Source organism: Somniosus microcephalus, chromosome 5 (genome assembly GCF_052327205.1).
Source record: "Somniosus microcephalus isolate GS21.2 chromosome 5, FLI_Smic_1.0, whole genome shotgun sequence".
Taxonomy (NCBI): Eukaryota; Metazoa; Chordata; class Chondrichthyes; order Squaliformes; family Somniosidae; genus Somniosus; species Somniosus microcephalus.
The window spans coordinates 56,377,958-56,391,137 of NC_140991.1; the positions used below are offsets into that span (position 1 = coordinate 56,377,958).

Genomic DNA, 13,180 nt, shown 5'->3' on the forward strand with positions numbered 1-13,180 from the left:
GTAATGCTATGTGAGTGAAGTGTGCACAGTAATAATGTGTGTCTGAAGTGTGCACAGTAATACTGTGTGAAGTGTGCACAGTGATACTCTGTGTGTGAAGTGTGCACGGTAATAATGCATGTGTGAAGTGTGCACAGTAATATTGTATGTGAAGTGTGCACAGTAATACTGTGTGTGAAGTGTTCACAGTAATACTATGTGAGTGAAGTGTGCACAGTAATAATGTGTGTCTGAAGTGTGCACGGTAATACTGTGTGTGAGGTGTGCACAGCATTACTGTGTGTGAAGTGTGCACAGTAATACTGTGTGTGTGAAGCGTGCACAGTAATAATTTGCATGTGAAGTGTGCATGGTAATACTGCATGTATGAAGTGTGCACAGTAATATTGTATGTAAAGTGTGCACAGTAATACTGTGTGAGGTGTGCACAGTAATACTATGTGAGTGAAGTGTGCACAGTAACACTGTGTGTGTGAAGTGTGCACAGCAATACTGTGTGTGAAGTGTGCACAGTAATACTGTGTGTGAGGTGTGCACAGCAATACTGTGTGAAATGTGCACAGTAATACTGCATGTGTGAAGTGTGCACGCTGTAATATTGTATGTGAAGTGTGCACAGTAATACCGTGTGTGAAGTGTGCACAGTAATAATATGTGTGTGAAGTGTGCACATGGACACCCAGGTCTCGTTGCACTTCCCCTTCTCCCAATCTATTGCCATTCAGATAATAATCTGCCTTCCTGTTTTTGACACCAAAGTGGATAACCTCGCATTTATCCATGTTATATTGCATCTGCCATGCTTCTGCCCAATCACGCATACCTGTCCAAAGCATACTGGAGTTTCTCGGCATCCTCCTCACAGCACACACACCCACCCAGCTTTGTGTCATCTGCAAACTTGGAGATATTACATCTAGTTCCCTCGTCTAGATCATTAATATATATTGTGAATGGCTGGGGTCCAAGGACCGATCCCTGCGGTACCCCACTAGTCACTGCCTGCCACTCGGATAAAGACCCGTTTATTCCAACTCTTTGCTTTCTGTCTGCAAACCAGTCCTCTATCCAAGTCAATACCTTGCCCCCAATCCCATGTGCCTTAACTTTACACGCTAATCTCTTATGCGGGACCTTATCGAAAGCCTTTTGAATGTCCAAATACACCACATCCACTGGTTCTCCCTTATCTATTTTACCAGTTACATCCTCAAAAAATTCCAGTAGATTAGTCAAGCACGATTTACCTTTTGTAAATCCATGTTGACTTTCTCTGATCCTGTCACTGTTTTCCAAGTGCTCTGCTATTACATCTTTTATAATTCCTCTGATTCTGACTGCAAGGGACCTACGCTTGACTTCACCAATCTTTTTCTCTTCACATATCTATAAAAGCTTTTACAGTCAATTTTTATGTTCCCTGCAAGCTTACTCTCATATTCTATTTTCCCCTTCTTAATTAATCCCTTTGTCCTCCTTTGTTGAATCCTAAACTGCTCCCAATCCTCAGCTTTACTGCTTTTTCTGGCCAATTTATATGTCCTCTCCTTGGATCTTATGCTATCCCTAATTTCCCTTGTTAGCCACGGTTGAGTCACCTTTTTTGTTTTATTTTTATGCCAAACTGGGATGAACAAATTCTGTAGTTCATCCATGCGGTCTTTGAATGTTTGCCATTGCCTATCCACAGTCAACCCTTTGAGTGACATTCCCCAATCAATCCTACCAATCAATGAAGTGTGCACAGTGATACTGCATGTGAAGTATGCACAGTAATACTGCGTGTGTGAAGTGTGCCCAGTAATACTGCGTGTGTGAAGTGTGCCCAGTAATACTGTGTGTGTGAAGTGTGCACAATAGTAATGTGTGTGTGAAGTGTGCACAGTAATACTGTGTGTGTGAAGGGTGAACAGTAATACTGTATGTGTGAAGTGCGCACAGTAGTACTGTTTGTGAAGTGCACGCAGTAATACTGTGTGTGAAGTGTACACAGTGTTATTGTGTGTGAAGTGTGCAAAGTAATACTGTGCATGTGAAGTGTGCATGGTAATACTGCATGTATGAAGTGTGCACAATAATATTGTATGTAAAATGTGCACAGTAATATTGTGTGTGAAGTGTGCACAGTAATACTATGTGAGTGAAGTGTGCACAGTAATAATGTGTGTCTGAAGTGTGCACAGTAATATTGTATGTGAAGTGTGCACAGTAATACTGTGTGTGAAGTGTGCACAGTAATGCTATGTGAGTGAAGTGTGCACAGTAATAATGTGTGTCTGAAGTGTGCACAGTAATACTGTGTGAAGTGTGCACAGTGATACTCTGTGTGTGAAGTGTGCACGGTAATAATGCATGTGTGAAGTGTGCACAGTAATATTGTATGTGAAGTGTGCACAGTAATACTGTGTGTGAAGTGTTCACAGTAATACTATGTGAGTGAAGTGTGCACAGTAATAATGTGTGTCTGAAGTGTGCACGGTAATACTGTGTGTGAGGTGTGCACAGCATTACTGTGTGTGAAGTGTGCACAGTAATACTGTGTGTGTGAAGCGTGCACAGTAATAATTTGCATGTGAAGTGTGCATGGTAATACTGCATGTATGAAGTGTGCACAGTAATATTGTATGTAAAGTGTGCACAGTAATACTGTGTGAGGTGTGCACAGTAATACTATGTGAGTGAAGTGTGCACAGTAACACTGTGTGTGTGAAGTGTGCACAGCAATACTGTGTGTGAAGTGTGCACAGTAATACTGTGTGTGAGGTGTGCACAGCAATACTGTGTGAAATGTGCACAGTAATACTGCATGTGTGAAGTGTGCACGCTGTAATATTGTATGTGAAGTGTGCACAGTAATACCGTGTGTGAAGTGTGCACAGTAATAATATGTGTGTGAAGTGTGCACAGTAATACTGTGTGTGTGAAGGGTGCACTGTAATACTGTGTCACTGTGAATTGTGCACAGTTATACAGTGTGTGTGAAGTGTGCACAGTAATACTGTTTGTCTGAAGTGTGCACAGAATTATGTGTGTGTGTGAAGTTTGCACAGTTATTCAGTGTGTTTGAAGTGTGCACAGTAATATTGTGTGTGTGAAGTGTGCACAGCAATACTGTGTGTGTGAAGTGTGCACAGTAATACTGTGTGTGAAGTGTGCACAGTAATACTGTGTATGTGAAGGGTGCACAGTGATATTGTGTGTATGAAGTGTGCACAGTAATACTGCATGTGAAATGTGCACAGTAATAATGCATGTGTGAAGTGTGCACAGTAATACTGTGTATGAAGTGTGCACAGTAATACTATGTGTCTGATGTGTGCACGGTAATACTCTGTGTGGGATGTGTGCACAGTAATACTGTGTGTATGTGTGAAGAGTGCACAGTAATACTGTGTGTGTGAAGTGTGCACAGTATTATTGTGTGTGTCATGTTTGCACAGTAATATTGTGTGTGAGGTGTACACAGCAATACTGTGTGTGGAGTGTGCACAGTAATACTGTGTGTGTGAAGTGTGCAGTGTAATATTGTATGTGAAGTGTGCAAAGTAATAATGTGTGTGTGAAGTATGCAAAGTAAAACTGTGTGTGAAGTGTGCACAGTAATAATGTGTGTGTGAAGTGTGCACAGTAATAATGTGTGTGAAGTGTGTACGGTAATACTGTGTGTGTGAAGTGCGCACAGTAATACTGTGTGTGTGAAGTGTGCACGGTAATACTGCATGTGTGAAGTGTGCACAGTAATAATATGTGAGTGAAGTGTGCACAGTAATACTATGGCCTAGAAATTCAGTTGTTTGCACCAGCCGCTAGCGCCTTAGGAGGAGGAGAAGTGGGGCGCTAAGCGGGTAGCGCCCGGGCGCGGCGCGATCTGCGCCTCTCGCGAACTTCAGTTAAGATTTAGCGGCGGCACAAAACCTTTGCGCGTTCAGCTGCGTGCACAGATCCTGACGTCATTTCATGGTGCAACGCCCTTTGCGCGCCCCGAACCGGAAATTCAGTGGTGCCGGCCTATTGTGCGCCTGGCGCCCCTAGCGACTGGTAGAGGGGAACGGTTCCCAGTCGCTGCGGGGCGCGGGGGGCGCTAATTAAAGGGGAATCCTCCTGCTGTATAAATGGCAGCCATTTTGCACCACTCCTTCTTTGTGAGAGACGGATCTTTGGAGAGAGACAAAGGTAGAGAGCTTTCTGGTTTGGCTCAACACTCGCACAGGTACTTGTGGCTTCAGGCCAGAGCTTTGCACTTGTCTTTAACTTCAGTGTCATAGCATTGATTGGACACATATAATGGGGGCTGCAATGGGTGGAAACGTTGGGCTTCTCCATTGCATTCAAAGGGCTCAGAGACGCCGTGAGAGAGTGCCAGTCATGGTCAGACGGAGAAGGGCCGACATGCGTCGGCAAAGGAGGCCTTACCCACCCAGGGTATACCGCCAGCAGTTCTCATATGTGAACATGTCTGAGGAGCAGTGTGTTCGGTGGCTGCGATTCAGAAGGGCGGTGATCACTGAGATCTGCCACCTGCTTCGCGGAGATCTGCAGCCACAGCTGAGGAGCAGGACGTCTCTGTCGGTGGCAGTGAAGGTGACGGTGGCTCTCAACTTCTATGCCACCGGCTCCTTCCAATCCGCTACTGGGGACATTTCCAACATCTCCCAGTTTGCGGTACATTGCTGCATCCGCCAGGTGACCAATGCCCTTTTCAGAAGGAGACTTCAGTTCATCTCCTTCCTCATGACCGTTGACAAGCAGCAAGAGTGTGCAATGGGCTTTGCAGCATTAGCGGGCTTCCCCATGGTGCAGGGCGCCATTGACTGCACGCATGTGGCTTTGCGGGCACCTCTAGAGAATGCCGAGGATTACCGCAACCGGAAAGGCTACCATTCGCTCAACGTGCAGTTGGTGTGTGACCACAGACAGCTCATCTTAGCTGTCAATGCCCGCTTTCCAGGCAGCATCCACGATGCCTTCATCCTGCGCCAGACTTCTGTGGCAGACATGTTCGAGGCCCAGCCTCACCCATGAGGATGGCTTCTCGGGGACAAAGGCTATCCTTTGTGCACCTGGCTGATGACCCCGCTCCGTGCGCCCAGCACCCCTGCTGAAGAGGGATACAATGACAGCCATCAAGCAACCAGGAACATCATTGAGCAAACAATCGGCGTGCTGAAGCAACGGTTCCGCTGTCTGGATCGTTCCGGGGGAGCCCTACAGTACTCGCCTGAGCGAGTCTCCTATTTTGTTGTTGTGTGCTGCATGCTGCACAACCTGGCTATCCGCAGGACTCAGCCACTGCCAGCAGACATTGGAGGACCACCAGAGGAGGAGGAGGAGGAGGAGGAGGAGGAGGACCAGCACAGGAGGGAGGCAGAAAGTGCAAGGGCCTCCCATCAGTGGCTTATTGCAAGTCGGTTCTAGGCCCCCTCTCAGGGAATGGCTTGTGCCAATGGCAGAAGATGAATGTAGCCGCTCCACAAGCCCTCAGCCGAGCAGGGCAACCAGGACTTCCAAAAGAAAGCATGGACAGTGCGATTTAAGAATTTTTTTACTGTGATACCTCTGTGCCCTTCCCACATGACAAACTAATGGAGAGAAACCCCCCCAAAAAACACAAATACACCAGTCTCGGCCTTTACAAGTAAAACAAATATACCAGTCTCGGCCTTTAAATATGAAACAAATACAGCAGCCTCGGCCTTTATATATAAAACAAAACATTTGGCCACACCTTCTACTTTTTCCCCTGCGAGGGTGATCCGTTTCGCTTCCGTGACTGGCCCCTACCCGCCCTGCAGCTCCTCCTCAATGGGACCCCAGTGGCTGCAGCAAGGCTGGGGGAAGGCTGCTGAGGGTCAGATGGTGAGACGGCAGATGCCCTTGGGGGTCAGCCTGGACCAGCTCTGGGCCTGGAGGGGCCGGCTGCTGACTGCTCCAACTCTGCTTGGGCGGCAGCAGTCTGTCCAACAGCTGGTGGCAGCTGCAATGGAGGAGTGACAGTGTTGGCTGCAGGAATGCTGCCAACCTGACAGATCACAGGCACTCCCTTGACAGCTGATACATTGGCACGCGCACGGGCCAGCACTGCAGCATGCGCAGCAATCTCCTGAGGCACAGACTGCTGGGCTGCTGCGGCACGGCGAGTGCCCCGGCGATGCCTGGCCGATCCAGCAAGTGTGGCAGCAGTTAGTGCCCGTGTGGCCCTGGTCTGTGTCTGCATGACAGCAGCCAGTGAATGCACGGCACGACTGAGCACTTGGCTGGAAGCCACCTGTGAAGCAGCGAAGTCCTGCTGACTCCTAGCCTGTAATGCAGCGACGTCCTGCAGACACCTGGCCTGTGCTGCACTGAATTGTTGCAGACTCCTGGCCTGTGCTGCACTGAATTGTTGCAGACTCCTGGCCTTTGCTGCCGCGACGTCCTGCAGACTCCTGGCCTGTGCTGCCCCGAATTCCTGCACACTCCTTGCCAGTGACTCTATGGAGTCAGGCATCCTTGCCACTGCAGCCATGAGCTCAGTGTGCCTGCGCTCAGCCTGGGCGCCCATTTCCGCTAGGAGCCGCCCCTCCTCTGCGCTCACCATAGCAGGACTGGAGGCCGCACTCACCCTCCGGGGAGAAGGCCGCCGAGCTTCCCCACCCCTCCCGCGTTGCTGCAGCCCGCTGGTCCCCGGAGCTTCACTATCTTCCGACCCTTCCCCCCTGCTCCCCTCCAGGGAGGACGTGTCACCATCATGGCCATGGGCTGCCTCGGCTGAGGGTGTCCCTGATGGGCTGGCTTCCTCTTCCTCCTCCTCTATGTCTGACTCGGACACAGTGCCAGCTTGAGGGGCCGCCTCCTCACCTGGCGAGTCACCATCTGAAAGCAGGGAGGCACAAGAGTTGCTTTAGAGTGAGGACAGGGTGGCAGCGAGGGAGGCATGAGTGCTGCTGTGCACTGCATTGGTTCGATAGTGGCAAAGGATGCTGGTGTGAGGCGCAAGTGGAAAGGGAGAGGTCAAAAAGGTGATGACCTTACCATTGGTGCCCAGAACAGGGTCGGCATCTCCAATGGCGACGGGGCCACTCAGCCGGCCTGCCATGATCCGCTCCACTCGCTGCTCGAGGTCGCTCAGCTGTTTCAGGTCAGGACGGCCTCCCCCGGTCTGTCGCTGCTGTCTTGTTATGCGCCAGCTTGGCCTGCAAGAGAAAGGACAGCCTCTAAGTACAGTGTCAAGCCCTGATCTTGCCCGCACTGCCTCCCATGGTCGATTAGCCCTGACAGTGTCAAGCCCTGATCTTGCCCGCACTGCCTCCCATGGTCGAATAGCCCAGACAGTGTTTAAAGTCCTGAATGCGCAAGTGCTTTTCATGACAGTCCCATAGCTGCTGGATGAGGGCTGGCCATTAGGGCTTTCAGACCCGTTTGGCCATAAAGTGAGGTGCACATGCAGGGATGAGGAGGATACTGGAAAGGGTACTCACCCTGACAACCCGAGTGAGGTCATTGAATTTTTTCCAGCACTGGGTTGGTGTCCTGCCAACCACGTTGTTGGACGTGACCCTGTTTGCCACATCCCTCCATGCTTTCTGATATTCGGCAGGCAGTGGCCTCCTGCCACCCTCAGGGAAGAGGATATGGCGCCTGCAGTCCACTGCACCAACCAGCAGCCTCAGGTCACCCTCGCCGAAGCGCTGCGCTCTCTCCCTGGCCTTCTCCATTCTCCTGGGCATGGAGCTGTTCCAGAAGCAGTGTTCAGGCCTTGCCTTAGGGCTGCAGTGTGCAGAGCGTGGCAGCCAAGCAATTCCACCCTCCCCCTTTAAGTGCTGACCGGCGCCTGACTGCCCTCAATGAGCAACTCGCCGCACCTGCGCTGCGCCCGCCTTTGGTGTTTGCGCCCCGGACCGCCGGCTTAGCGCCTAATGATAGTCGTGCATCGCCTGCTTTAGCGCAGCAGCAACCTCTTGGGGTGATGCAACTGAATATCGGTGAAGGTGGCGCTAAGTTGCGCCGGGCGCAAAAGTTAGCGAACGCCATGCTGTAGCACCCCAAACGTGGCTATACTGAATTTCTAGGCCTATGTGTGTGAAGTGTGCACAGTAATACTGTGTGTGTGAAGTGTGCACAGTAATACTGTGTGTGTGTGAAGTGCGCACAGTAATACTGTGTGTGTGTGAAGTGTGCACAGTAATACTGTGTATGTGAAGTGTGCACAGTAATACTGTGTGGCCTAGAAATTCAGTTTGTACAGTTTTGGGGCGCTAAAGTCGGGCGTTCGGTAAATTTAGCGCCCGCCGGAAACTGCAGGCAACCGCGCCGAAATTCAGTGGTTTTGGCCAAGAGTTTTGGCGAGCGCTGAAACCGGCGTTGCAATGCTCGGTTCCGGCGCTAAACCGGCGCTGCGGCCTGATAACGCCGATGCCGGGCGCAGCGCAGGTGCGGTCATGTGTTGCTTGACAGCAGACTCCCTGACGCCGGCCTGCTCGTAAAGGGGGAAGGGTCAACTTTGACTGCTGCCACGCCCTGCACACTGGAGCCCTGCTGCTAGGCCTCAACAGTGCTGGTGGGACAAAATAGCGCCAGAACAGATGGAGATGGCCCGTGAAAGAGCCCAGCGCTTCTCAGACCATGCACTGAGGGTGCTGATTGATGCTGTCCAGGAGAGAAGACCCATCTTGTGCCCGGACAATGGCAGAAAGGCTCCCAGGAGAGAGTTCAGGAAAGCCTGGAGGAGCATCGGACGCAGGGTCTCCTCAAACTCAGATGTGCCCAGGACTGCGGACCAGTGCCGCAAAAAGTTCAATGACCTCTGTCGGCTGGTGAAGGTGAGTACCCTTTCCACTGTCCTCCTCATCCTTGCATGTGAGCCTCACACTATGGGCAAAGGGACCTCAAAGGCATAATGGGCAGCCCTCTTCACGCAGCAATGCCACTGGCATGATCATCAGCAGCACTTTCTGCACTGACCACACTGGCCAGGCTATTCCACCATGGGAGGCAGTACACACAGCAACAGGGCACCACACTGTACTTAGAGTCCGTCCTTTCTCTTGCAGGCCAAGCTGGCAAGAAATGCGCGCAGCCGGCTGGAGACCGGTGGTGGACGGCCCCACTACCAGGCTCTAAGTGCTCTGGAGGAGAGCGTCGCTGGACTCCTGCGTCCCCGGGTGACTGGCCCTGTAGCCATCGGGGATGCCGACCCTGTGCTGGAAGCCACTGGTAAGGAGATGACCACTTGCAGCTCTCTCGTTGCCCTAGTGCTTCCGATCTAAATCCTTTCCCACTGACGGACAAATGCGCATAATGCCACCGCTCAGGCGTCCCTCGCTGACGCCCTGTCCTCACTTTAAAGCTACTCTTGTGCCTTCCTGCTTTCAGCTGCTGAGGAGGAGGTGGTCCCTGAGGCGCCGGGTGCCAGGCCCTTGGAGGAGGAGGACGTCCAGGACGAGGAGGAAGCCGGGCCATCGGGCGAGCCCTCAGCCGTGCCAGGGGATGGCAATGAAGGGGGGACGTCTGGCATGCAGGAGAGCCAGGGGGAGGTGTTGCAGGGGAGGGCAGATCCTGCTTGCAGTGGGGTCCAGGCAGGCGGCAGGGGTCGGCCAGCTCGGCCGGCTTCTCCCCAGCTGCAGAGTCCTCTCTCCAGTCCGGAGAGTGGCCTCGGCCAGGAGGTGCGCCTCCTGCAAGAGATCTCGGTGGCGTCTGACCGGCGCCACCATGAGTTCATGGGGGTTGTGCAGCAGATGCCGCACGCCATTGAGTCCCTGGCTCAGAGTGTGGCAGCATTCGGCCAATCACAGGCCAGGGGGGTGGAGCAACTGGCCGCAGCGCACGCCAGGGGGGTTGAACTACTCGCGGCACTGCAGGAGGAGAGTCGCCAGAGAGGTGGTTCCCTCGAAACACTCACAGCAGCTGGAGGCACATACCCGGGCAGTGCGGTCACTGACTTCTGCCACACTCGCTTTGACGCAGAGACGTCGCACCCGCACCCGCCGCCCTGCTGCAACACAGCGGCCTGGCCTCCAGCACATAGCTGCGCCAGCTGAACTGCCAGGCCGGACGACTGCCACTGTGTCTGCTGAGCCTCGCGCGCCTGGCAGCAGCCAGCTTGCCCCCCTTGGAGCATCCGACACTGCCACTCCCCCAGCCAGGGTGCGAGGAGCTGCTGCTGCCACTGATGCTGGCCAGCCACAGCCGAAGCAGTCAGCAGCCGGCCCCTCCTGGGACGTGCGTCGTGTTGGCCGACCCCCAAGGCCATCTGTCGCAACGCATGGGGGCCCTCATGAGCCTTCCCCCAGCCTTGAGGCCGCCACAGGGCCCACGTTGAGGCGGAGCAGTAGGCCGGGCAGGGGCCGGGGAAGGCTCTCTAAGGACTCGCCCTCTCGGCACAGCCGCTAGAGTGTGGTCTCTGCGGCATTGTATATATGGGGGGGATTGTGTTTTGGGGCCTGACTTTTGTGGATGGCCGAAATTGAAGGCATTTTGTGTTTTTATGGGGGTCTTTCTGTTGGCGAGGGGGGCCCTTTTTTTGTTACAGCCAATGTTGAAGGCCATGTGGATGGCCAACTTTTGTTAGTCCTCCCCAGGTTGGGGGAGTGACATATGTTTGTGACTGTTTTTTGGGTGTGTTCTGTGTTTTTGAGTTTCATGTGGGAAGGGGCCTCAGTTTGTTAAATAAAGGTTTTTATTTATTCAGCTTGTCCAGGTGTCATGTTTCAAGTGTTTGCTGCGTTAACCGGCTGACGGCTTCCGGAGCGGCTGCCTTCAGGTGCGCTCATTCCCACAGGCCATTCCCTCACAGCGGGCCTAGAAGTGTCGAGCAATAAGCCCCCGGCGTACGGCCCTTGGGCCTTCTGGCCCCCTCCTGGCCTGCTCCTCCTCCTCCTCCCCCTCCTCCTCCTGATGGTCCTCCTGCTCGTCCTCCTCAGGTGGTGGTGCAATGTCAGGTGGCAGTGCCTGCGTCCGGCGGATAGCCAGGTTGTGCAGCATGCAGCACACGACGACGAACTGGGACACTCTATCCGGCGAATACTGTAGAGAGCCGCCGGAGCGATCCAGGCAGCGGAAGCGTTGCTTGAGGACGCCTATGGTTTGCTCTATGACGTTCCTTGTTGCTTGATGGCTTTCGTTGTATGAGTCCTCCGCTGGGGTCCTGGGCGTGCGGAGCGGGGTCATGAGCCATGTGCACAAAGGGTAGCCCTTGTCCCCGATAAGCCATCCCCTTGGTGGAGGCTGTGCCTGGAACATGTCAGCCACAGTAGTCTGGCGCAGGATAAAAGCATCGTGGCTGCTTCCTGGGAAGCGGGCATTTACAGCTAGGATGCGCTGCCTGTGGTCACACACCAGCTGCACATTGAGGGAATGGTAGCCCTTGCGGTTGCGGTAAACCTCGGGATTGTCTATAGGTGCCCGCATAGCCACATGCGTGCAGTCAATGGCGCCCTGCACCATGGGGAAGCCCGCGATCCTGCCAAATCCCACTGCACGCTGCTGCTGCCTCTGTTGGGTCATGGGGAAGGAGATGAACTGGTGTCTCCTCGCGAACAGTGCATCGGTGACCTGCCGGATGCAGCGATGTACGGCGAACTGGGAGATGTTCGCGATGTCCCCAGCAGCGGCTTGGAACGAGCCGCTTGCATAAAAGCTGAGAGCCACCGTGACCTTCACTTCCACCGAGAGAGACGTCCTGGACATGAGCTGTGGCTGCAAATCTGCGTGAAGCAGCTGGCAGATCTCTCCAACCACCTCCCTTCTGAAGCGCAGCCTCTTTACACAAAGTGCCGCAGACATGGTGACATAGGACACCTGCTGCCGGTATTGCCTGGGTGCGTAAGGCCTACGTTGGCGACGCCTGATGGCCCTTCTGTGTCTACGCATGGCTGGCCGTCTCTCACAGCGTCTGCGAGCCCTCCGCACATAATGCTGCAACTCAATGTTGGCCCCCCATGCAGCCCCCATAATCAAGGTCGCAACAGTGAAATCAGCAAGAGTCAAATGTCAAAGCACTGGCCAGAAGCCAGAAAGACCTCTCCTATCTTGTCCCAAATCTGGAATATCTGTCCCTTGGTCTCTGTGTAGAAATCCAAAGCAGTGAAGTCATTGCAGCAAAATGGCTGGGCTTTATAGGTCAGTGGAGGTGCCCTTTAATTTGCGCTCCCCGAGGCCCACAGGGCCTCTGCAACGTTCCATTTTACAATTCCTAATAGCGCCACGCCCACATTGGGCGGGCGCCACTCAATTTCCGGGTTGGGGCGCTAAAACAGCGTTGCGCGAGGATATGACGTCATAAGCTGCGCGCGCACCCGAGCGGGCGCTAACACTTTGCGCCGGCGCTAAATCTCAAATGAATTTGGGCGTCGGCGCAGATCGGTCTGCATTTCGGCGCTAAGGCTTTATCGACGGAAATATAGCCCTTTTTTGGCATTAGCGCCTGGCGCAGCCAACTGAATTTCTAGGCCTGTGTGTGAAGTGTGCATGGTAATACTGCATGTGTGAAGTGTGCACAATAATATTGTATGTGAAGTGTGCACAGTAATACTGTGTGTGAAGTGTGCACAGTAATAATATGTGAGTGAAGTGCGCACAGTAATAATGTGTGTGTGAAGTGTGCACAGTAATACTGTGTGTGAGGTGTGCACAGCAATACTGTGTGTGAAGTGTGCACAATAATACTGTGTGAAGTGTGCACAGTAATACTATGTGAGTGAAGTGTGCACAGTAAAACTGTGTGAAGTGTGCACAGTAATACTGTGTTTGAAATGTGCACAGTAATGTGTGTGTGAATTGTGCACAGTAATACTGCGTGTGTGAAGTGAGCACAGTATTACTGTGTGTGTGAAATGTGCACAGTAACACTATGTGCGAAGTGTGCACATTAATACTGTATGTGTGAATTGTGCACAGCAATACTGCGTGTGTGAAGTGAACACAGTAATACTGTGTGTGTGAAGTGTGCACAGTAGCACTGTGTTTGAAGTGTGCACAGTAATACTGTGTGTGTGAAGTGTGCACAGCAATAATGTGTGTGTGAAGTGTGCACAGTATTATTGTGTGTCATGTTTGCACAGTAATACTGTGTGTGAGGTGTACACAGCAATATTGTGTGTGGAGTGTGCACAGTAATACTGTGTGGGTGAAGTGTGCACAGTATTATTGTGTGTGTCATGTTTTCACAGTAATACTGTGTGTGAGGTGTACACAGCAATACTGT

General features: G+C 52.6%; 1 protein-coding gene across 1 annotated transcript in view; it reads left to right on the forward strand.

Moving 5' to 3' along the window:
* Window positions 1-12,890, forward strand: part of LOC147117048 (uncharacterized) — a 110,947-nt gene extending 98,057 nt beyond the window's left edge. The window contains exons 2-4 of the mRNA XM_085987197.1: window positions 9,009-9,192; window positions 9,352-9,855; window positions 12,874-12,890. Coding sequence (XP_085843323.1) covers window positions 9,009-9,192; window positions 9,352-9,855; window positions 12,874-12,890 — 705 coding nt within the window. The remainder of the gene's footprint in view (window positions 1-9,008; window positions 9,193-9,351; window positions 9,856-12,873) is intronic.
* The last annotated feature ends 290 nt before the right edge of the window (window positions 12,891-13,180 follow it).